The sequence below is a fragment of the Mirounga leonina genome, unplaced genomic scaffold, assembly GCF_011800145.1.
Source record: "Mirounga leonina isolate KUSES-001 unplaced genomic scaffold, KU_Mleo_1.0 Mir_127, whole genome shotgun sequence".
Taxonomy (NCBI): domain Eukaryota; kingdom Metazoa; phylum Chordata; class Mammalia; order Carnivora; family Phocidae; genus Mirounga; species Mirounga leonina.
Window position 1 is genome coordinate 2084675 of NW_023270316.1, and position 24630 is coordinate 2109304.

The 24630-nt window shown below is 53.8% G+C and overlaps 1 protein-coding gene across 1 annotated transcript; it reads right to left on the reverse strand.

The window, feature by feature from the left end:
* Window positions 1-7957: 7957 nt before the first annotated feature.
* TEX29 (testis expressed 29) lies at window positions 7958-24123 on the reverse strand. Its single transcript, XM_035003780.1, has 5 exons — window positions 24066-24123; window positions 19330-19440; window positions 9131-9200; window positions 8282-8445; window positions 7958-7995 (listed from the first exon to the last, which is right to left on the reverse strand). The coding sequence occupies exons 1-5, from the start codon at window positions 24121-24123 to the stop codon at window positions 7958-7960; spliced, it is 441 nt and encodes a 146-aa protein (XP_034859671.1).
* Window positions 24124-24630: the final 507 nt, after the last annotated feature.

Genomic DNA, 24630 nt, shown 5'->3' on the forward strand with positions numbered 1-24630 from the left:
TTAATACTGAATGACCTTTTTCTGAAGGGTATTTTAAGGAGACAAAGCAATTTTCCATAATATGGTTGCCATAGCAATTGGCCGTTAAAAAGGCTGGGAGAGAAATGATGCACGTCTGTAATCACCAGCCACTGCAACAACTAATGGTCTGGTAAAGCAACAGTCGGGGATTAATTTGAAGCAGAATAGATAAGCGAGTTTTTAAAAACTCAACAAAGAAGGAGAAGAGGAAGGAGGACTCTGTGGCTGCACAAGCAGGGCTGTGGTGACAGGCACTGACTCTGCTCGGGAGGATGGGGGGCTGCCTGGGAAGGGCTCGTCAGTGCAGAGCCTGTGGGTGACCGGAGGGGCTGGGGGCAGCGGCCTCCTCCCCCGGCCTCCCAGTGCTCCTGGGATGGTCCGCTGAACCCAAGGCTGGGGCAGGGAAGGCACCAGACAACACAGAAAATCGCATTGTGTCAGAGAGCAGTAAGGTTCTCAAAGAAGGATGGTGACATGCCAGAGACGTGGGAGCCCACTTGCGGGGGCTTCCCCTGGTCAAACTTGAGAGAATTGAAACACCAAAGTAAATACTGCTAGTAACAGACCACAGCGCATGAAACCACTGGACCGTGAGTCCACACAGACGTGAATGAATGAATAGGAAGTTTAAGGAGGATACTTACCTAATTTCAAAGCACCGACACACAAAATACTAGTTAAGAAGAAAAGTGGATAAGCCTGGGAGATGTCATCTTAACCAAGCGATAAAAATGGCTCCCACAGCAATGGGCCACTTAACGTGACACCTGATACACGCTATGACTAGACACAGTGCCACTTCCATGACATCCACACCAAGATGCACAGCCTGAATGTATTCATGACGACACATCAGACAAACCCCAAATAAGGAACATTCTACTGAGCAGCTGCCCTGTGATCTTTTAAAGTGACTTCTCCATGATAGCCCAGGGAAGCCTGAGGAACGTTCCAGGCTGAGGAAGGCGAAAAGGACCTGACAGCTAAGTGGAAGAGGAGCTGAACCAGATCCTTTGGATAAAAAGGGCATTGGTAGGAGAACTGGCAGAATTTGAGTGGGGTCCAAGGATTCAATGGTAAAGTTGATAGTAATTTCCTGACATTGAGAGTTGGATTATGATTATGTAAGAGAATATTTTTATTCATTGGGAATGCATGTTAGAATATATGGGAGAAGGGCATTATGGCAATAATCTATTCTGAAACGGTTTAGTGGGGAAAAAAACTTTTGTACTATAACTTGCAACTTTTCTGTAAGTTTGAGAGTATTTCAAAAAATAGATTTTAAAAAAGAAGGCAAATGGGGGTGCCTGGGTGGCTCGGTCGGTTAAACGTCTGACTCTCAGCTTCAGCTCAGGTCATGATCTCAGGGTCATGAGATCGAGACCAATGCCAGGCTTGGCGCTGGGCATGGAGTCTGCTTGAGATTCTTTCTCTCCCTCTGCCCCGCCCCCTCACACTCTCTCTCTAAAACAAATAATATCTTTAAAAAAGTAAAAAGAAGGCAAATTACTAATATCAGAAATGAAAGCTGAGACATCACCACAGATCCCACAGACATTAGAAGGGTAATAAGGGAAAACCATGAACAACTTTATGCCCACGAATCTGATAGATGGATGAAAAGGACCAGTTCCTGGAGAGACACAATTTGCCAGAACTCACACAAGAAGAAACAGACACCAACCTTCCAAAACAGAAGGGACCAGCCCCAGATGGGCTCACTGGTGAATTGAGGAAGAAATTGTGTTAATACCTCCAATCTCTTTCCCAGGACAGAGGCAGAGGGGACAGCCGCTCTCCATCTCCTGTTGGCCTTGGGCAGAGCTTTCAAAGCAAAACCAGGTGTTTGGGTGAGGAAAGCCATGACCAAAGGGTAGAGGGTTTCTCCCTTTCCGGACCTGAGAGCCAGTTTATGCAGAAATGGAAGTCAGCACCTCGCTGCACCCACAAAATAGATCCTTGGCCCTGGGTGGGATCCCAAGCTCCACGCGACCTCAGGAGGAGTCTTGTCAGTTGGAGCTGCAGGACTGGACGCCATGGGCCGCACACATTTAGTGGTGAAATCCTGGACCGCAGCCACAGGGGGCAGGTTTCTCGGTGCCACCAGGAAGACCCTGCACCGAGGGAAGCCAGGCACCCAGACCTGTTCTTGACCTTGTCACAACCAGTCACCTCCACTTCACACTTGGCCCCAGGTTCCCACCTCTCCCCTTCGAGCTGACCTCTCACCTGTCCCCTGTCCCCACCTGTGTGGGTGGGGACATCCACACAGATGTGGATCCACACAGGATCCACATCTCTCCTCACCCAGCTTATTTTCCAAGGTCCTCTGACTAGAATTTCCCTCTCTCTAGACACTCTTAACCCTCTTCCCCTCTCCTATTGGCATGCTCAACTGGCTAAACTATAACCCTGCTCAATCCGGCTCTCCATCTTGTCTATACCCGCACCCACCAGGGTGAAGGACAAGAGGAAACCTGCAACTGTGCTCACTGTTCTCCCTTTGGATTCATGAACACTGGCCTGGTGGGCGTGGCCCTACGTGCCTCTACGTGGCTCCTGACCTTCCACGGCCCGGGCCAGCAGTCGCCCGCACGTCCTGACTCGGTGTGGTGTGTGCTCCCAACAAGCTCCCAGGGGATGCTGGTGCAGCTGGAACCACCACACTTGGTACCCGAGGTCCTAGATGGAGACTCCCAGTGGCCCCTCCGCCCTCAGATCTCCGCGGCACCGTCCTCACTTTCTGTTGCAGCCATAACAAACTGCCACCCACTCTGCGGCGCCACATGGCACAGATGTGTTAGTTCTGCAGGTCGGGTCTCCAACGCAGGCCTCACGGGGCTGCGGGGAGGGTGCTGGGGAGACTCCGCTCCCCTGAATCCAGCTTCCAGCAGCGCCCGCGCCCGGGCCCACCGTCCCTCCTCCCCTGCAAGGCCAGCAGCATCGCCTCCTCCGCCTTCCCTCCACAGGCACCTCTCCCTCTGACCACCACTGGGAGAGCCTGCTTCTCAGGACCCAGGTGACGCTCCAGGACGGTCTCCCCATCTCGAGGACCCCTAGTGCTTGGCATCTGCGAAGTGACCCACGCATTCACAGGGGGTCAAGGTGCGGACATCCCTGGGGCTGTTCTGCCTCTTGCCCATCCTCTCTCCCCACTGAGGATGGGGCTTTGTCTGGGATCCTAGCAGTTTCCCTGCCACCCCCGCAGACCCAGTGGGCGCTGTGTGGCACCGGGCACATGCAGGGAAGGACGGATCATGTGCCACTCTAAGGCAGGCTGAGACTCTCGCTCAGCGGCCAGAGGAAAGGCTGCTCTCCACCTCCATCCCCACGTCAGCCGCCCACCCGCGCCACCTATGAGGCCACAAACGTCCGAGGCCACGGTTCCATGGAGCATCCCAGTGACCCTCCCCAGATCCAGGCCTCGGCCAATTTTCTGGAGTCTCTTCCTATTTGCAGAGATGTCCATAGACGTGAAGATGTAAACGTGCTTGTTCTACTCCCAGCCGCTGTCCAGAAGGAAGGCCCCCAGAGAGGCTGGCCAGCCCTCACAGCAGAGCGACTTTGGGGGGACTTTATTCTAGGCACCTACATTTCATTTCTAAAATCGCTCTGGGAAGGCAAGAGATTGAGGTTCATTTTTAAAATCTATTTGCTTGCCACCTAGACAGAAGCACAAAGAGGGGATCGTCACGGGAGGGAAGGGAGAGCTGTAAGCCAAAGAAAATGCTCTGACTTTATTTTTCTCCTTTGTGAAGCATCAACAGCAGGCTCTGTGTGGATTCGACCCGGGAAGTGCCACGTCCCCGTGGGTGACATATCAACACACACGTACACACAGAACGGGGGACGTGCTGACCTGTACCAGGCACTTAAACACACGGGATCCAAATTAAGACTTATCAGCAAGTTCATTATCTAAAAATAAATCAGCTTTTCTTTGCTTCATCAAAAGATCAGATTATAGTGTACGCCGCCGGACTTTCAGAATACCGCGTTTTTACTCTCAGACAAGGGAGGACGGTGAGGATTATTACATAATCTGTCAGGTCCCATAGGCCGATCGCGGAGGCGGTCTCGTGGCGTGTCCATTGCGACCGCGCAACAGGCTTCGGCGGCGAAGCACAAAACCATTTGGAAAAGCGGCGTGGAGGGCCGAAAACACTGCCAACATTTCAGGCAGGACGCTCCTGGCCCCCCGAGGTCAGACGGGCCTCCCCCACCTTCTGCATGACCCGCCGGATCTCTCCCTCCTTCTGGGCATCGACAAGGCCAAGATGAGCACTCCGGGCTGTGCCCTCACAGGATGAGGCGGGTAAAGAGAACATGGGTTCTTGTCTCCCCCAGCGTGGGCCGCCAGCCGTGGGGCCCAGGGGCAGATCGCTGCCGTGAGGAAGGGGGCCCGGGGCAGTTTAGCCAGTTTCCACAAGACTGCCTTCACTCGGGTACCAGCCTCAGGTCTGTGGCCCCCAGGCCACCAAACTGCAGACCAGTCGGCTCCAAAGCCGGGGCCTTCACGACCACCCTTGCATTCCACAAGTTGCCGGAACAGCTCACAGAACTCAGCGAAGCACTATGCTTACGATTAAAGTTTTATTGTGACAAAAGGGTGCAAATCAGCAGCAGCCAAAGGGAGAGATGCATAGGACGAGGTGGAGGGTCCCACAGGATGCATCGCCCTCCCACCACATCCAGGAGGGTCAGCGACCAGGGGCACTCAGCCCAGCCCAGTGTTCCGTGCTTAGCCGGGCTACATTATATAGACAGGATTGACTGCGTTGTTGCCCATGTGGTTGAACTCAATCTCCAGCCCTCTTCCCTCCCAGAGGGTGGGCTAATGTCCCGTGGTCAGTGTCTCTGGTGCAGCCGACTCCACCCTGAGTCCTCTTGTTAGCATCAACTGTCTGGGGGCCCGCCCTGAATCACAGACACACGTCTAGCCCTCGAGAAACACCAAGGGACAGAGATCACCTCCCAGGCACCAGCGACAAAGACCAGACCTCTCCTCGGGCTAAGGCCAACTTCTTCATTACACTGGGGGTATTTGTCGGGGTTCTCCAGAGAAACAGAGCCAACAGGAGATCGATTGGTTCTAAAGAATTGGCTCATGCAGTCACGGAGGCCGACAGGTCCCCAGATGTGCCGTCAGCAAGCTGGAGGAGAGGAGAACCAAGGCTGTGTCAGTCTGAAGTCTGGCAGGCTCAAGGCCAGGAGAACCCATCCTTCAGTTTGGATCAAAGGCAGGAAAAAGCCAGTGTCTCAGTTGAAAAGGCAATCAGGCACGAAGAATTCCCTCCTACTCACAGGACGATCAGCCTTATTGTTCTATTCAGGCCTTCGACTGATTGGATGAGGCCCACCGACACTAGGTTGAGCCGTCAGGTTAATCTCATCCAGAAACATCTTCCCAGACACACCCAGAATTATGCTCGCATAAATATCTGAGCCAGGTTGATACCTAAAATGAACCATCACCAGGACCAAAGACCAGTGTCTACCACTGTCCTGAGGGACAGGCTGGCCTCACCACACTGTGGGGTCAGAGAAGGAGTGAACAGTGTGTGTGATCAAGTACTAACTGTGGTCATTCGTGGTCGTGGGGACACGGGCAACGTATTTCTATCTTCTTTTCTGGATTTTTCACGTCTTCTGTAATAGAATTTTGTAAGGAGGAGGTAAGAACATAAGAAGCCATAGAGTCCCACAAATGGAGTCTATTCTACTCAGTTCGACTGGCTGATGCTCCTTCCCAACCCAGGTGAGGGTTAAACCGGCCGCTCCACAAAGGGTAGGAGGGGGCACGGGACAGGAGGGTGCCCCACAGAGAAGGGGCTGGGCCAACCCAGCGCCATGCAGCGAGTCTCACGGCCACCTGCTGCGCCCATGACTGCCCTGGGACTGTGAGCAAGGGGGTGGGCTGCCCTCGGGTCCCCCAGCCCCTTTCCTGCCTCCAGAGCTGCACCGTCCAACACGCAGCCCCTGGCCACACTAGGCCTTGAAAACGGGGCCCGTCTGGGCTGAGACACTCTCAAAGTATAAAACACACAGAGATTCATCAAAGGACATGGGAAGCATCGTGTTCCTCGTGTTTCTATCCTGACTGTGGAAGATAGAAGGATAACATTTCGGATACATTGGGTTAAACAGAACGTACTACTTCATTTCATCTATTTTACTTTTCAGAACAATGCAAAATGGCCCATGTGGCTCAGGCCCCTTCTGTTCACGGTGTGCAGATTTGCTCCAGCCCACGGAAGCCATAACATGCTCTTCCTCGGGGCACCGATCCTTCCCTTACGGTCCCTCCATGACTCTGAGGCTGACGGGAACCGATGAACTTCGACCCACTGGCAGCTCTGACAAGGAAGCCCCGAGAGCAGGAAACCAGGGGAGCTGCCCTGGAGACCCCCGGAGCCGGGCCCTGCCCACTTGCCCGCCAGGCTTGACCTGCTGCCCTGACCGTCAGTGTTGAGCAGTCACCCCTTTAAGCAGAGTATGTCTGTTCCACTGGATTGTTTATATGTACACACATACACACACACGCGCGTACATGCGTACATGTATGTGCGCGTGCACTGTATACATGCACATGTGTGCGTACTTACACGTGTGTGTACATGCATGCACGCACATCCATGTGCATGCATACATACAAATATATGTGCACACGCACGCACCCACAGTGAACGAGCGTGCATACACATGCACACGCACACAGGCACATGCACGCATGCGCACCCACAATAAACACGCGTGCATATACATGCACACACACAGGCACATGCATGCGTGTACCTGTGCACATGTGTGTGTGTGCGTGTATATGTGCACAAGTGAACACCCATATATCTGCATGCATGCACACCGATGTATGCACACACACGCACACCCACATATGTATGTATTAAGCCTGCAACGTATGGATGCCTGAGCCACAGCGGCTCCGGAGAACACAAGTTTTCAAGGTGGAAGGCAGAGATTCTCCAAGACCAAGGGGCTCCCTGGGCTGCATCCCCCCCAGTTAGTGCTTGCCCGTCACTCTGGAACCTAGGTGCGTTCCGCCCTGGAAGAGGGGCCGTGAGGAAGCTGCAGCGGGTGGCCTGGGCCTCCCAGAGGTGGATGCCGGGCCTCTCCTCGCACAGCTCACTGCTGGGCAGGTCCCCAGCGCCCTGCGAGTTGGAGCGACAAGCCCACCCCATGCAGGTGCAGCCTGTGTTCTGAGAAGTGGCGCAGTGGCTTCGCAGGGCCCCAGCAGCGGTCACAAGCAGCGCAGCTGGCCGCCAAGAGCTCCCAGTTAGCGTCCTCGCTCCCCCGGGGCTGGGTCTGCCCGAAGATGCAAAGCCCGCAGTGACTACGACAGGAAGCACTGAAAATACCTTTACTGTTTTCTCATTGTGCTCTTTGCATCACACACTTCACGGCAGCTCACGGGCTGGGCCCTTCCAGGTGGGCGTCTCTGCCGATCTTCACTTCGGCTTCGTCGTGCCCTCAGTCCTCAGTCTCTTCCTCTTCCATTATTGTCAAGGAAGCTGGATTGAAGATCAAACAAAGAGCGGGTTTTCTGCATGAATGTTCAGCAGTCCCAAGGACATGTCATCAGGTCTGCGAACACATCTACGTGGCCATGATCTAGTCAAAGACAAGTCTGGTCAACAGTCTGTCTGTCCTGGCTCCCTGTCACCAAAGGGGAAGTGTCTCCACTTCTCGTGGCCTCGCTCTGCAGAAGCCCCCAAGAAGGGGGTGCACGTCCTGCCCTGCGGGAAAGTACCGTGGCTCAGACAGCTCGGCAGGGGCAGCCGTCCAGACCCTACAAGGTGTCTGGGTAGGCCTTTTCTCTGCCCGGTTGCTCCGGTGAAACCGAGTCTTCGCGACTAATGGGGAACAAGAGGCCCAGAGAGCACGCGTCCACACAGCCTGAGGTAGAGCTGAGGGTTTAGGGTGCTTCCATCTCTAACCTGGCCAGGTGCTCACCTATGAAGAGCAACAAGCAACCGCCAAAGCCCTCCCCTCCGGAGATGGTTAATAAATACACAAAAGCAGAGGTGCCGGGTCCTGAGGGGCTGCTCCCACCCCTTGGGCCACGCGTTCCCGCACCCCCGCCAGGAAGCACCCGATTCGGTCTGCGGGTGCTGACTCGCCCAGCCCCGCGGCCGCCCGCACGCCTCCCTGCCCTGCCCGCCACGGGGCGGGCCTGTCCCGGACGGGGTTTCTGCGGGAGCCAAGCTGTGCCCTGGGCCTGGACGACCTGCCGTCTTACCGTCCTCCTCCCTGATGATCTCACTCTTGCCCAAGGGCTCCATACTCGCCGGCTGGGAGGCCACCTGCTCGCCTGATGGGGCTGCCTCCGCTGTCTTGCTGGACTTGGGAAACAGAGGTATGCCCGTGGGCGCTTCCTTTTCTCTCCTGTTCTCTTGAACGACTCTGAGGGCAACAGAGAAATTGAAGGCGGACAACTCAATGGGTTGTCCAGTCCTTCACCAGGACGCCTCCCTAAAACAGGGGCACACGTGCTTTGCCGTAGCCATGCCCACTTCAGCTTCTGATGTGTGCACCACACACACGGTCGTGCGTGGCGTCCAGATGCCCAAGGGCGAGAACAGACAGGGACAAGGTGAGTGTGCAGGCAGGTCACTCAAGATATCACCTGGCACCGCTCAGAGCAGGGGAGGGGTTTTCTTTGCTTCTGGACAAAGTGACGTGCTAGTCTCCGTGGCTCCTGTGTCGTAAGGGGGTTTGAGGTGGGGTCACTCGGCCCCGGGTGGCAATGATGAATCCAGGCTCTGACCGTGGGCAGCCGCCAGCTGCCGTGGCCTTGTGTCCTCATCACCGAAATGAGAGGGGAGATTCGTGTCTGGAGCACGTCTACACCGTGGCTCACAGCCCAGAGCGCCCTGCAGACACACCGGGCGGGGAGCCCCGCGCCCCGCTCGTGGGCGGACGGGGGCGAGCAGGACGCGGACCATGTCGGAGCTCCTTAACTGCTGGGGGCGTCATCAGGAGCTCTGGGGGAGCCGCTGGGCCCCTCTGGCCGCGACAGCCCCACCCGCTCCTCGCCACCCTGCGTCCCACACCTTCTGCAGGTGCGTTCAGTGGAGGAGCGACTGACCTGTAAATGATAGTGATGATGAAGGCCCCGGCGATGATCACGATCAAGGCAGAGAACAGCTGCACATAGACTGGAAAACAGTTTCCGTTACGGAAGTCAGGCCTCCCGCCCGAGGCAGGTGGCGCCCTGCCCCTGCTGCCCGTGGCCTCTCCTCCACCACCGCCCCCGACCGGGCCGCTGCCGAGGACTCCAAGGCCCCACAGACACGTGAGGCTCCACGTGGGCCACGCAGAGGACAGCTGAGGGCTGCCCGTGGGGACAGTGCAGGCGGCGCCCTCGTCTCTTCTCCAGAAAAGCCCCTTTGCCGCCCATGAACGGGGGCCCCCCACCCCAACTCCCCAGAAACGGTTCCTCAACATTAGGGTGAGCTGTCCCAAGGCTGAAGAGAAGGAGAATGCCTCTTGGCTGATAGCCACATTCCACTGGCTGAGTGTCTCTGTATTAAGGAGGGCCTTCCCCTGTCCCCCTGTCTTCTCTAGACTCGACCCAACAGAAGAACCTGGGCCTCCAGGGTGACTCTTGGGCAGCGGCCCCTATTCCCGTGCTTCCAGCTGTGGGAACGTTCTGGGCCCCTTCCCCCCGCCCCCACCCGGGGAAGCCTTCCCGTGGGGGCCCTCCATTGCAGGCGCCTCTCCCGTTGGGACTGACGTTTGGGGTCCATGGCTCCTGGGCTCAGGCAGAGCGAGGGGCTGTGTCCCAGGGTCCTGGTGCCCAGGCAGCCCCCATGAGCACGCTCAGTGAAGGCCCTGCGACCAGCACCCTCTCGGTTGGGGTGAGGTCGGGACGGGACGGGACGCAGGCGGAGCTCCCGACACGGCGCCTGGCACGCAGTTCGTGCTGTGTCCCTATCGTATTATTACCATCATGCCTCGTCTCGCACTGCTTTTCACTCTTTCAAAGGGCAGAGACTGGCTTCTTTGCACACCCCTACCTCAAGCAACAGGGTTTGCTCCAGTTCTCTTACCTCCTCCTCTAAACCGTTTTCACCTGTCCTTAACCAGCAGTAACACCATTAGATGCCACGTCCCTGGAGGTTCATTCACGTGCGGAGGCTGACGTAACAAAATGCCACCAGTGGGTTGCTTCAGACGACAGGGAGATGCGGTCTCACAGCTGTGCAGGCCAAAGTCCACGGTGGCATCCCCAGAAGGCTCCGGGGGCTCCTTTCTGCCTCTCCAGCTCTTGCAGGTCCCGGCGCTCCTTGGTGTCCTTGGCTTGGAGACCCCTCACCTGGCTCTCTGTCATCACGTGGCAGCTTCCCTTGGGACACCGTCTTCATGGGGCGCTCTCCCCTGTGCGTGCTCTGGGCATCTCTAGGTCTCCTCTTATAAGGGACCCATGGTAGTCCAGTGTGACCTCATCTTAACTAATCACATCTGTAAAGACCGTGTTTCTAACTAAGGTCACATTCACAGGTACCAGAGTTTGGCCTTCAAGGCATCGATGGTGGCGGGGGCGGGGTGGGGTGGGGTGGGGGGGTTAAAATTCAACCCACAAGAGAAGGTAAGCAGTAGCTGCAGAGAAAGCTGCCTCACAGGCATGGAAGAGCGATTCCAGTGGGAACTGCATTCCCTGGACTAACCCAGAGCGTCTCTGAGAACAGACGGGGCCTCCAGGATCCTTAACATGGGGGCTGAAGTCAGAGAACTGAAGGGGGTTGAAGCCAAACCGCTCAGTGATAGCAGCCCAAATGCTTACTTGTCCCCTACTGATCCGAGCTCAGTAAGTGATGGTCAGCCATACATGCGATGGGCACTCCACGGTCAAGGGTCCATCAGGGAGAGGCTGGAGGGGGCGGTGGGACCTGGCCTGTGGGGTGGCCAGCACGCCACAGCAGTGAACCAAGCAGCAAGCTGCTTGTTGAAGGCTCTGTTCTAATCAGCTGCTTTCTTTCTTTCACTGATGCGTTTCCCGTGGAAATGTGTTCACCTCAGTTCATCTTTCCATCTCCAGGGCTGTAATAACCAGCCTGCAGGATGGCCTGCAGGGATGCTTGCCTCCTGGTATTCGCACCCCGGTGCAGACGCTTCTACATTGCATAGGGCTGACCTCTGAACCAAGGGCACTGGGCAGGGTGTAACTGCCGGGGCTAGGTCAGAGTCATTGTGTCTTCTACCCGACTTTCTCAGGCCACCTGCTCTGGGAAGAGGCCATCACCATGTCGTAAGGACAGGCAAGCAGGTCTCTCAGCACGAAAAGGGCTTCCTGTTAACCCTTAGTACCACTCACCAGCAAAGCAAGCCGTCTCAGAGCAGGCCCTCCAGCCCCAGTCTGGCCCTCAGATGACTGCCACCTCGTGAGTCGCCAAGCCCACACCACCCAGCCAAGCCTCTAAGCTGTCGCTTTAGGCCACTAAGTTCTGGGTAGTTCGTTAAACAGCATAAGTAACTAATACGAGGGTGTGGCAAAGGGCATGGCACAGAGAAAGTGCACTTAAATGACGCTGAATGAACTGAATGGAAATGATCAAACCAGGAGCTTTTAAGGGACAAGAAGAGAGCCCTCAAATTCTCGAATTCCAGGACATGTATGTTCCTTAGTGTGATTTTGTGTCCTGGTTCATGGAGTAAATTTAGAATTTATGTGGGTGAAGCCGTGAAAGAGACACACACGGACAACGTTGGAATATCCGATTGTCAGTATATCTTCCAAATCTTTACACGTGTAAGTATTTTCAGTCTTTGGTGTCAAGTTCTTGGAGGCAGAGACTGAGTCTCTGTGAGCCTCTCTGCGCAGGATCTGGCCAGCACATGATTTGCTATCAACAATATATATGGTTTATCATAAACCATATATTATGATTGGTCACTGAAAAATAGCAACAACTGAAGAAAGCATTATTATCTTTAAGTAATCTCTTGGTAATTTCGCCCCCAGATACAGTTAAAAGTTTTGAAATCATCTCAGCTAGTCCCATGAAGAAACAGAAGTCAAACACTTAGAAGAAGTGACATGTTAAATAATGTGCCCTAAATCAAGACTGAAGAATGAAGGCAAGTCATTCTCTTTGAATTCCCAATTCTTTCTCAAAGATCTGATGCTAATTCCCCAAGTTCATATTCTTAATAATACAGATTATGCCATAACACAATGTGCACTTCAAACCAGCCAATTTAAGAAGTTGGTGAAAGGTTTTCATAACATGGAATTATGTGCACAAAGAACTCATAATACCCTGTCACTGAATACTACAACTTACACAGCACAAAGGTTCACTTGCCGTCTTGAATGAGAAAGATGTCAAGGAAATGAAAAATAATTTGGGGGCACAGTGAGAACCCAAATGTAGGGCTCACTGCCCAGACTCTTCCCACAGATGGCCCAACCTCTCAAGCTTGAAAGAAGTCAGAAGTTAAAATAAAGCCTAGCCCACAAAACTCATTTATTAAAACTGAATGGATGGGAAGAGGACTAACATTTGCCTCCATGCAAAAATGACGTAACTACTTGTACAACAGTGAACCCCCTGCCCGGACAAAAAACTCCTGAGGGTCTGTGTTCTTTTCTGGGTTCCTTACAGACACTAATAAGTAAGGTGCTATAAAGAATAAGGCTCATCTTTCAAATGAGTTACAGACATGAGGTAATAATATTAATGCACGTTATGTTTGGATTACATACTAACATGTGCAAAATGGCTAACTTTCTCCTAAAATTCTCATGAGAAGACATTCAGGGGAGGGACAGATGGGAAAAGCAGTGGCAGCAGCTTGAGTCTGTGTGTCCTCGCTAGCCACGATCTGCCTTCCAGGTTCCATCTCACCACCTTATGCTGTTGGGGCCGTTTCACTGGGACATGAGGAAACCGGAGTGACAGCCAAAGACTATGACCACATGTGAGACCTGACTTAGTAACTGAATGTCTTCTGCATCTTCATATGTGGAATATTGAAAGAACAAATTCAAATGCCCTTTGGATGTGAATGTTTCCTGCTTTTAGAAGCCCCAAATGGTAAACAAAAAACTAAGATACATAAGTGCTTAGGACACGGGAGCCAAGAAGCAAAGCTCCACGATGTGCTCGTCTGTTGCCCTCCAACAGTGAGATGTGTGTCAAACCACCGATGCCACAAAATGACAAAAAGGTGACAAATGCCAAAAGCAGCAAATTATGGCCAAACCACCACCCAGTGCCATGCCCTCAACTCAGGAATAGCTGTCACGTACCCCGGAGCACAAGCTGCTGGATGATAGGCCATTCCACACTGGAAGACCCGGGCTCTAGAGGATCTTTCAGGTAAGATTCTGGCTACAGGTTGTAGGTTTCACAATGAGCGAAGGAGAGGACAATAAACAAATTTAAAAACAAAGTGCTGTGTCTCATTGCAGCTTTTACTACCCAACTGTGTGCAATTAGACCTGAGGTTCATTAAAGTCTGGAATTTTCAGTGTGACATCAGAAAAAAAAAGGGTAGAAAAGAAGCCCCCTCCCCAACCCCTCCTCCATAAAACCAATGCGAACACTGGCAACATTTATCAGAATAAACTTTTTCAGAACTCTGAAAATTAACCAATCAAAAGTTTGCAGATGAACAGATAAGTGTCAGTAAGAACAGTGAAATGTGGACATTTTAACTGGCCCTATTCCTGCTTCTGCTCACCTCCAATTCCATGGTAGTCTTAACCCAACAGCCCACAAGCATGGTGACCACTAGCAGCCTGGCATCTCTGAAGGGGGCAGAGCAGGGCTGGAGCTTCTTCAAAGCCCAGCCCCAAAGAACGGTCATTATTTGATCCAGCCGGTGCTTCGCTAGAAGATCTCACTTGCAAGGTTGTCTTTATTTGACCTGACTTGGAGCTAATTTAGTGTGAACAGCTTCTTCTCAGGCATTTGTTGAAAACAATCAGAGGCAATTGTTGAAAATCATGATGGCTAAAGTGGCTGATAGCAGTTGGGGGTAGATAATAGGTCGACCAAAAAGTTTAAAAGGAAAATCTGGGGCAGTATCTGTTTGTAGGGAGGTCTGAAAAGCTGTAACATATTCCTTGGGATCCAGAGGGCAATGGGCATGCCCAAGGCTGTGCACGTACTTAGGAAATAGCTGAGAAGGCCCTAAACTCTCACTTCTGGCTTACCTTGAGTCTGTGTAAGCATGAAGTAAAGAGTAAGGCACAGCTGGAAACTATCTGGCTGACTGTTGAAGGTGTACCTCAACACACACAGAAGGCCCCTACACGAAGATTGAGACTTTTTGTTTCCAAGAATCTAAGCAGATTTTCCAGTCATTAGCTGACCAGTAAGCTAACCAAGCCGAGTCTTCAATGGTCACAAACCACAAACAATACAGACTTGACAGAGTTAGTTCAGAAAGGTCATTAAACGATGCTAACAACAACTTTGGTGAGGCAGGTGAACATGATTTTCAGAGTTGCCACATATTTTTAAATGTCTAGTTTTCAATAAAAAAAATATTAGATATGTAAAGAAACAAGAAAGTACGAACACACACACACACACACACACATACAAGCCAGAAACTGTCCCTGAGGATGACCAGATGTTGGCTCACTAAAGATTTTACATTAGCTACTTTAAATACGGTCAAAAAACTAAAGGAAACCATGTTGGAAGAGGTAAAGTAGGAGAATGATATCTCACCAAATAGAGAATACCAATTACAGACACAGAAATTATTTTTTTAAAGAACAAAACAGAAATTCTGGAGCTGAGAGTGTAACAGAAATGAAAATATCACTAGAGGAGTTCAATAGATTTGAGCAGACAAAAGGAAGAATCTGCAAACTTGAAGATAAATCAGCTGAGACTATCTGAGCAACAGAAAATAGAATCAAGAAAAGTTAACAGAGCCTCAGAGACCTGTGAGATACCATGGAGTGGACCAATATGCACAACGGGAGTCCCAGGAGTAGTGGAGAGAAAGGAGAAGAATAGCTGAAGAAATGACAAATCTTCCTAAATTTGATGATTAGGATAAACTTAAAGAGATCCACCCCTAGATACATAATAAACAGTCAAAAGACAGAGAATCTTGAAAACAGAAGAGAAGCAACATGATATATATAAAGAAACGTAAAGATTAACAGCAGATTCCCCATCAGAAACCTTGGAGGCCAGAAGGCAAGATGATGAAATATTCAAAGTGTTGACAGAAAAAGACTGCTAATCAGGAATTTTATACACTGCGACTCTATCCTCCAAAAATGGACAAATTAAGACATTCCCAAACAGAAACTGAGAGAATTCATCACTAGCAGACCTGCCTTACAAGAAATACTAAAAGGGAGTCCTTCAGGATGAAAGGGTAGGATACTAGACAGTAACTCAAATCCATATGAGTAATAAAGAGCATCACTAAGGTATCCAAAAGATGCCCAAAAAGAATTTGATAAAATCCAACATCCCTTCATAATAAAAACACTCAGGTAACTAGGAAGAGAAGGGAACTTACTCAACCTGACCTTTGGTAAAACCCATAGCTACCATCATACTTATGGATGAAACACTGAAAACATCCCCCTAAGATCAGGAACCAGATGAGGATGTCCATTCTCACTGGTTCTATTCCTCATGTACTAGAGTTTCCAGCCAGGGCAATTAAGCAAGAAAATGAAATCAAACCAACTATATTGGAAAAAAGAAGTAAAAAAAATCTCTATTTGCTGATGATACACTCTTGTATCTAGAAAATCCTAAGTAATCAACTATAAATGAGTAGAACTAATACACAAGTCCAAGAAGGTGGCAGGATACAAGATCACAATACAAAAATCAGTTGCATTTCTATATTCCAGCAACCTTTCAATTCTCTTGTGTCTATACTAGGATTCTATATACAATCTGAAAATCAAATTAAGGACATATATCCATTTACAGTAACATCAGAGAATAAAATACTTAGGAATAAATTTAACAAAAGAAAGGCAAGATTGGTACATGGAAAACTACAAAATATTGCAGAGAGAAATTAAAGATGACCTAAATAAATGGAAAGACATCCCTTGTTCATGGGTCGGAATACTTAACATTATTAAAATGGCAATATCCCACCCCCAAGTTATCTATAGATTCAACACAATCCCTATCAACATCTCAGAGGGCATTTTTTTTCCCCAGAAATTGACAAGCTGGTCCTAAATTAATATGGAAATGCAAAGAACCCATAGTAACCAAAACAATCTTGAAAAAGAACAAAATTGGAGAAGTCATGCTTTTCAATTTCAACATTTATCTTAAAGCTATAGTAATCAAAGTAGTGTGGTACTGGCTTAGTGGAATAAAACTGAGAGCCCAGAAATAAACCCTCACATTTATGGGCAATTGATTTCAGACAAGGATGCCAAAGCAATTCAATGGAGAAAGCATAGTCTTTTCAACAAATGCTGCTAGAATACCTGGATATCTAGATGCAAAAGAATGAAACAGGATCCCTGCCTCACACCGAGGAAGAAAAAAATTGAGTCAAAATGGACCAAAGCCATAAATGTATAAGCTAAAACCATAAAACTCTTAGAAAATAACAGAGATGTAAATCTTTGTGACCTCGGATTAGACAATGGTTTCTTAGCTATGACACCAAAAGCCCAAGCAACCACAGAACAAATAGATAAACAAGGCATCATCAAAACTAAAAAATGTGGGCGCCTGGGTGGCTCAGTCGGTTAAGCGACTGCCTTCGGCTCAGGTCATGATCCTGGAGTCCCTGGATCGAGTCCCTGGATCGAGTCCCGCATCGGGCTCCCTGCTCGGCAGGGAGTCTGCTTCTCCCTCTGACCCTCCCCCTTCTCGTGCTCTATCTCATTCTCTCTCTCAAATAAATAAATAAAATCTTAGAAAAAAAAAAAACTAAAAAATGTTGTGCTTCAAAGAGACACTATCAAGAAAGTGAAAAGATGACCAACAGATTGGGAAAAGTAGTTGCAAATCACATATCTGATAAGGGTCTACTATCCAGAATAGATACAGAGCTCTTCCAACACCACAATAAAAAGACAATTAATCGAGTTAAAAACTGTGCCAGAAATGTGAATAGACTTCTTCAGAGATGACATACAAATGGCCAAATGCACATGCAAAGGTACTCAACATCATTACTCATCAGAGAAATACCATCCAAACCACAGTGAGACACAACTTCATATCCATCATGGCGGCGAACATCAAAAAGACAGACAACTAGTGTTGGTGAGGATCCGGAGAAATTGGAATTTAGGTAATGTTGAGACTGTCAAACAGTGCAGCTACTGTCGAAAATAGTTTGGCAGTTCTTTAAACATTTTAAGTATATTTAATAAATGATCCAGAAATTCCACTTCTGGGTAAATACCCAAGAGAAGTGAAAACATATGTTCATGCAAAAACTTATACACACATGTTCCTAGTAGCTAACAAGTGGGGACAACCCAAATTTCCATCAGCTAACAGAGGGATAAACCAAGTGTGGTCTATCCCTACAATGGAGTATTACTCAGCCATAAACAGGAATGCAGTGCTGACCTGCTCCCACGGGCATGAGTTCTGAAAACATGTGAAAGGAGCCAGACACACAAGGCTACATACTGTATGATTCCATGAATGTGAAACGTCCAGGTCAGTGGTCACCAGGGGCTGGAGGTGGGAGGGGATGGGGATCGTCCAGTTGATGAGTACAGGGCTTCTTTGGGGCTAATACAAATGTTCTGGAAGTGATAGTGGTGATGGTTGCCCAATTTTGTGAAGACACTAAAAACCACTGAATTGTACACTTTATTTAAAGGGGTAAGTTGTACGGTATGAGAATTTTATCTCAATAAAAATAACCAAAAAAGAGGTAACTTCCAGCTGTTTCTATCTACAGGTACAGGGAAAGGTGTGGGATCCTAGGGTTGCTCTGGTCTCCCAGATGCAGAGAGAAGTAAGGAGAGTCTGGTCCCAAGCCTTCCAACTCAAGATCTGGATGAGAAATTGTCATCAGAAAATCTTCTCAGCTATTAATGGCATTTCTTGTGGCCTCTGCTTTCACCTCCTTCTGAGAAGCCAAACTTCCTCCTCTTTTGCCCTAAGTGCCAAATCTTCACCATAAAGCCAGACAGATGCACCCCCTTGGTGAGCCAGGACCCTGCGGATGCTTTGGGTTCTTCGATCTTTTTGCGCAGAACGTCACTTCCTTCTTGAACAAGGAGCTGGCTTAGGGTTTGGGGTCTGTGGGATCAGGCAGCCCCATGGGTCACTCCTTGGGAACAGTTATGAGTCATGAATGTTTCTGACTCCCTAGGCCTTCCCATGTCCAGGAATGAGAGAGCTCACTCTGCGTCTCACCTCCAAGGGCTCAGCCTGCCTGGGGCTCGGAGGAGAGAACAAGAAACCTTTCCAGTCTCCCGGCACAAGCGTGCCTTTATCCACTGGGGAGGTGAGGACAGGGGAGAGTGGCCTGGGACAGGGAGGGCCCAGGACACGTCCTCCCACAGCATGGGAGCTGCTGAGTGTCCGTGGCCCGTGCCAGCTTCTGTCTGTGGGGCACCTTCCTTCTCTCTGGCAAGACCTTGTGTAGGCCGCCCCCCCCCCACACACCCCATTCCTCTCCAAACTCTCCTAGAGCCAAGCACCCTCATTTCTAAAAGGGCCGCAAACAGGGCAAGAAAACACATCAATCATCAAGTGAATTTTGTGAGGGTTTGGAAATACTAATTTAGGAAATTCTAGAGGCCGAGAGGCCCAAAGCTCTGAAGTGTGAGCAAAGCCCCAGACGGTGTAACTAGAAGACCCCTTCCCCCAGGGCATCCCGGCTTGTACCCTGCCCCGCACCTAACTCCCCCACTCAACTGTGAATCCCTCAGCCCCGGCGGAAGCAGGCCCTCCTGTGGGGGTGGTGGCCTCCCCCCGCTCCCACAGCCTCCCCGTCTCGGGACGCCCTGCTGGCCCCGCCGTCCCAGGCGCATCCCGACTCCCGGGGTCAGGGCGCACTCAGTGGGGTCTGGTTTCGTGCTGACCGTGACGGGCTGTGGAGAAGCCCCGTGGGGTCTGACCTTGGGCACAACCAGCGGCCAGCCCCGCCCCGAACCAGCGGCTTCTGCCCCCTCCCCGCACGCCCAGGGTCTTCCCGGACCCTTCTTGTATCAGCTCAGCTCCATCTGGGAGTGAACTTCCTTCGCCCCGCTAACTCGCCAGAGTGATGGAACCGGGGCGCAGCGGGGGCCGCGGGGGCACGAAGCCGTGGGCCCCGGTGGCTGCTCGGCCTGGGGCGGGGGGCGCGGATGCTCACCGGGGACGGCTTTCTCATAGCACACGTCCTTATAAAAGCAGCAGCCGAGCTCCTTGCAGCGGTCCCTGGTGACGTTGTAGTCACAGACGTCGTACAGAGGAATGTCACACACTGCAAAGCAGACACACAGCGCTGCCAGGAGCCCCAGCCCGTGGCCAGGGGCGCTCCGAGGCTGGCGCGGGGGGGTGACGTGTTTAATTATGCACCATACAAATCCCTCCCCCAAGGCCTAGGATGAATCCGATTTCTGAACAAAACAATGTCGAGTTAACTGCCGGCACTGATGCGGGTCCTCTAACGACGGAGGACATGGTGCATCTCAGCGGCACTGGGACCGGCGTCCGCAAAGCAAACGGAAGACGAAGATCGGATACGACAGACATCGGGGCGCAGGCACAAGGTGTGACTAATTCACCGGGGAGCACACGGTGAGTTAAAGTTATCAACTCAGGCTGAAGATTATTCCATAATTTAAAAGGACAGAACGTAAAGTGTCAGTTTTGACCAGAAGCAAGCAAGCTGGTATCCGGGCTGTGGGCCCAGCGGCGCAGACGGCGGGGGACGCATCCCAGCGCCGAATGCTGATGCGCTTCCAGCCTCGAGGACCCGTGAGTCCCCTCAGGAGCAGGCAGCAGTGTCTGCCCAAACCCTGCTGGGGTCTCCCGGCCCGAGGGCGGGGGCTCCAGAGAAACCCACTGTCCCTCCCGCTCCTTCCCGAGGCGTGCGGCCGGAATGCCACCGCGCGCACAGCAGCCAGGCTGGGCGGGCTCAGGGGACAGAGAAGCCCGCGTCACCCTCCTGCACCACTGCCCTCTCCCGGAGCCCGGCTAGCTGGCCAGGGTGCTCACCGAGTGCTCAGTCGGTGGTCTAGCACCACTAGACTAGCTGGTCACCGAGTGCTCAGTCGCCCTGCAGGGCGTGTCATCCATTTAAAGGCATGCCAGCCGTGCCCAGCTTCGCCTCCGATGGGGTCTGGGCTGCAGGGAGCCCGCCCAGGCCCTCACGGTGGCGGCCTGGGGAGCACGGCCACCACCGCACTCGTGGGCGACTCCCACACAATTCAGAGCAGGGGCCCCACAGGATGACAGCCCGCGTGGTGGCAAACACAGGTGTGCTCAGCCCCCTCCACGTTGTCCACAAAGTTCCAGGAAACCCAAGAGCACACAGCTGACCAGGAGAGCTGGGGTCCCCATCACCCCACTGTCTTCACAGAGCCAGAGGACCTAGGCTTCTCCAAGGTGCTCCATGACAGCAGAGGATTATTTCAGCAAAGAGCACAGGCAGGAAACAAGCTGTGGAGGCATAATTTTGTTCATAATGACTCTTCTCTTCAACATCACTCCCCGCATGAGAACACGTGGGTCTGTGATTTCCCAGTCCGGCTGCTTTCATGGAACAGTCTGGAAGGGCAGCTGGTCCCCAGAGCACCTGTGCAGAAGGTCAGTCTCCCAGCACATCTGAGATCTCCGCGCCCACCCCACCCTCCCAGGGCTGTTTTATCTGCCTGGACCTCCCCCGCGGTCTGGGTGTGTTTCTGGGAAGTTGCCCCCAGAAGAATCTCGTCTACTTCTCCATCCCTGGCGTGACCCCTTCAGAGCTGGGGTCTGGAAAGCGCCCAGCCGGCCGTCCGCAGGGTGGAGACAGGAGGGTTCAGACGAGGGGACAGTGCTTGTGGGAGGGGAGGACCGCAGACCGGCCCGCTGTTGAGCCCCACGTTTTCCTTGCGGCCACTCCACACACACGGCACTTGTAAGGCACTTCACAGTTTACAAGGCACGGTCGCGGAACTACTCTCAACGTCACGGCCCCTCGCGAGGGAAAGGACGCTGGTTTGAGAGGCCACGTAATCCAGCCACAAGGGCCAAGAGCACAGGCCACACGCCAGGTCCCTGCGCTCAAGTCCCCTCCCCCACTGCCGGCGCGTGACCTGGCAGAGCCCCGTCTCTCTACAGTGGGGACGGGACGGGACGGGGACCGGACGGGACGGGGCGGGGCGGTCTCGGCGGTGGGGCTCTGGAAGGACTAAGTGCCGTAGAGCCGTGGAGAGAGCTCACCGCCTAGGGCCGGGGCTGGCCCGGGGTCAGCTCAGCTGATGAAGGACGGCCGGAGTCCCGAGCTTGGCAAGCACACCCTGGCCGTCGCTCCGCCACCAGCCCAGCGCGGGTCTTCCACCCTCGGGGCGGGCAGAGGGCCCGGCGCGCAGAACCACGCCGTAAGGTGTAACTCACCCTGGTGTGGGGTGGGGGACCCGCCGGCTCGCCCTCTGCCCTCAACAGGACGCCATCTGAACGGCGTGCGACTGAGCCCCAGGCCGGCACCCTGCTTGGCTAGGAGGACCTGAGCCCCTAGAGGCGGGGTGCACCCCTCCGTCTCCCCACACCCACCTGGCGAGCACCTGCCAGGCATGGCGAGCTGGGGCATGGTGGGCAGAGATGAAGATGGCCAATCCCGCCCCCCGCCCCCGCCGGGCCCTCTTTCGGAGGCTGCCTGTCATCTCGACAGCCTCCCTCGTTCCTTCACCCGTATGTTCGGTCCCAGGCTGGTGCCCCGAGGCTGTGCAAGCCTTCAGGTGCACACCTGAGCCACGCCATCCCTGCCAGCGGCGGCAGGGGGACAGCCCAGACGTGGGGGAGCTAAAGCCACACCCCTGAGGACAGAACACCGGGCAGGCAGCGCTTCTGCGGGGGAGGGCGGGGGGGTCCCCGCACAGAGTCGGCACCTGCCCCCGGGGCTTGACGGCGCCCTTGGAAGTCTGTAAAGGAGGGTCAGGCACGGCCTCCCAAGGCTGCATCCTGGAGGATGGAGGGGGAGCCCTGGCCAGGGCAGGGATGAAGGTCTGAACCAATGGGCACAGCAGGCTCACCTGGGCTCTGCTCTGAACTCTGGTCCACCAGCATCCAGGCTGCCTGTAACGACCCTATGCCCCCCTCACCTGCCCAGCTTCCTCTAACTGCCCAGTCCCTACCCCCCCTCCCTCCACCTGGCCGCCTGCCACACCTCCCCTCCACCTCCCCCTGCCCACCCTCTACCTGCCCACATCCCTCCACCTGCCCAGCCCCCACACCTGCCCTCCCCCTCCCCCTGCCCCTGCCCAGCCCCCCACACCTGCCCGCCCCGCCACCTGCCCACCCTCCACCTGCCCACCTCCTTCCACCTGCCCAGCCCCCACACCTGCCCCCCCGCCCAGCCCCCACACCTGCCCCCCTCCACCTGCCCAGCCTCCACACCTGCCCTCCCCCTCCCCCACCCAGCCCCCCACCTGCCCTCCCCCACTCCCTGCCCAGCCCCCACACCTGTCCTCCCCCACCCCCTGCCCAGGCCACAGTGCCCAGCAGAGGCAGCCTGCAACAAGAGAAGCACCACATCTGGCCCCAGGAAGGCTGCAGGCAGGTGCTGACAAAACCAGCTGTCATCTAACAGTTTAGCAACAAGTCTCAGAGTAAAAACATGTAACAGCCACATGGACGCCTACAGAGGGTGACAGAGACGTACTGTCACATGCTCCCATTCACCCCCCACCGCAAACTTGGAGGAATAGCAGCTTAGGGTCTAAGTGCAGGTGGGTCACGTGAGCCCGGAGAGCGGGGCCCTCCTGTGGGTCAGTGAGGACAGGGAAGACGACCTCCCGCCCCAAGCAGGTTAGCACAGGTGGGACCCCGGCTTTCCTCGGTACACCTGAGTGACCAACCTGCCCTAACCCACACCTGGAGAAGGGGTGGGCACCGCTCTCCATCGCCACTGCCCCGGGGCCACCAGTCCCACAGCCCTGAAGCAGAGAGGCGAGAGAGGCTGTCCACTCCCGGGCCCTAAGAACACACTGTCCCCCATGTGGGTGCTTCCGCCAGGAGACTCGAGGGGCAACTCCAGGCCAGCCCGCTTCTCTGCCCTGGGCCTTGTGGATCAGAAACCACAGCCCCTCCAGCGGGCCCCCCGCGGCCCGGCTCAGAGCCAGACCCACTGACCTCCGTGTCCCGGCTGCCCTGTGTGATGGAGCCCCAGAGACTGGCCCCAGGAAGGGCGTCCCAGCGAGTGAGCCCCAGCCCAGTCCTCGGTGGATTCGTGCCGAGCGACAGGGAAACTGTCTCACCGAAGCCTGGCCAGCCCAGAACCCTCCCCCGCCAGTCCAGGCTCCAAGCCAAAGAAAGAAAAAAAGGAAGAAACCAAATTTCTTTTCCTTCCATTTTCTTATCTTTTATCACACAGTGCAAGCAGACAAGCTCCCCCGAGAAGAAAAGTTGAGTCACACAGCAGCGTGCCCGGGGGGCACGGCCCCTCCCTCCTCGCCCGCGCAGGGCACCCTGTGTGGCTCTCCGTGGCCCCACGTGGATGCATGCACACTCAGACCGGCAGCCTCGCGGGCCCCACTGCCCTGGTTTCCCCCGGGGCCCAGTACGAGTGTCTGACCGCAGACCCCGGGCACCCAGGATGGGGGAGGTAGGCTTTCCTGCTGAGAAACATGTTCTCTTCAAGAGAAAGTCGCTCTTGCAACAGACGTTTTGAGATGGAAGCGTCCATGTGGCTCATCACACGGAAACGTCTTTGACCCTGGGGCCCCGTGAGCCAGCTGTTTGTGACACTGAACACCTCCGGCTCAGACGTCTCTACGGACACTTGCAAGAAAACGAAGGCTGCACAGCATTTTCCTGCATCCCATTGCCCCCCACCCCTGGCTCAGCCTGGTGAGTAACGGCCACCACCGTGGAGTGAAACAGGCCGCAGCGGGCCTTCCCCGTTACCTGCAAATTTCTTCAGGAGGTGCGAGGGGGACTTTTTGAACTCTGGTGCGTATCTCATTGTAGCAGTCGAAGGGCAGACAAGGGGGTCAAGGGAACCTGGGGGATAGAACGGGTTAGCACAGGTGGGACCTCATGGGCAGGGGGCGCAGGAACAGGGGGCCAGGCAGCGCGGGCCCGGATCTCACCTGGCGACCATGTCCCCAACCAAGCCCCCTCAGCCGCGCAGCCCTCTCACACTCCAAGCGGACAACTTTGGATCAAACAAGAAACCAGCACCTCCTCCCTCCACTGCTCCCACCAGTGGAGTCTGGAGCCGATAGCAGGCCCGCCTTGTCCACTGTGACGTCACACAAGCCCCATGACATCACACGGGGGGCAGGGTGGTGACGCCGGCAGCTGGAGCATGGACGGGATGCTCACAGGGCCGAGGGCGAGTGGAAGGGGGGCCGTGAACCCCCGGCCCAAGACCCTTTTCTGCAGGACGTCCAGGCCTGGCTTCGCGTCCTGCCCTCACTCCTGGGTCGTCCTTCTTGGGGTGTCCACGTTTGCTGGGATGCAACAGTGA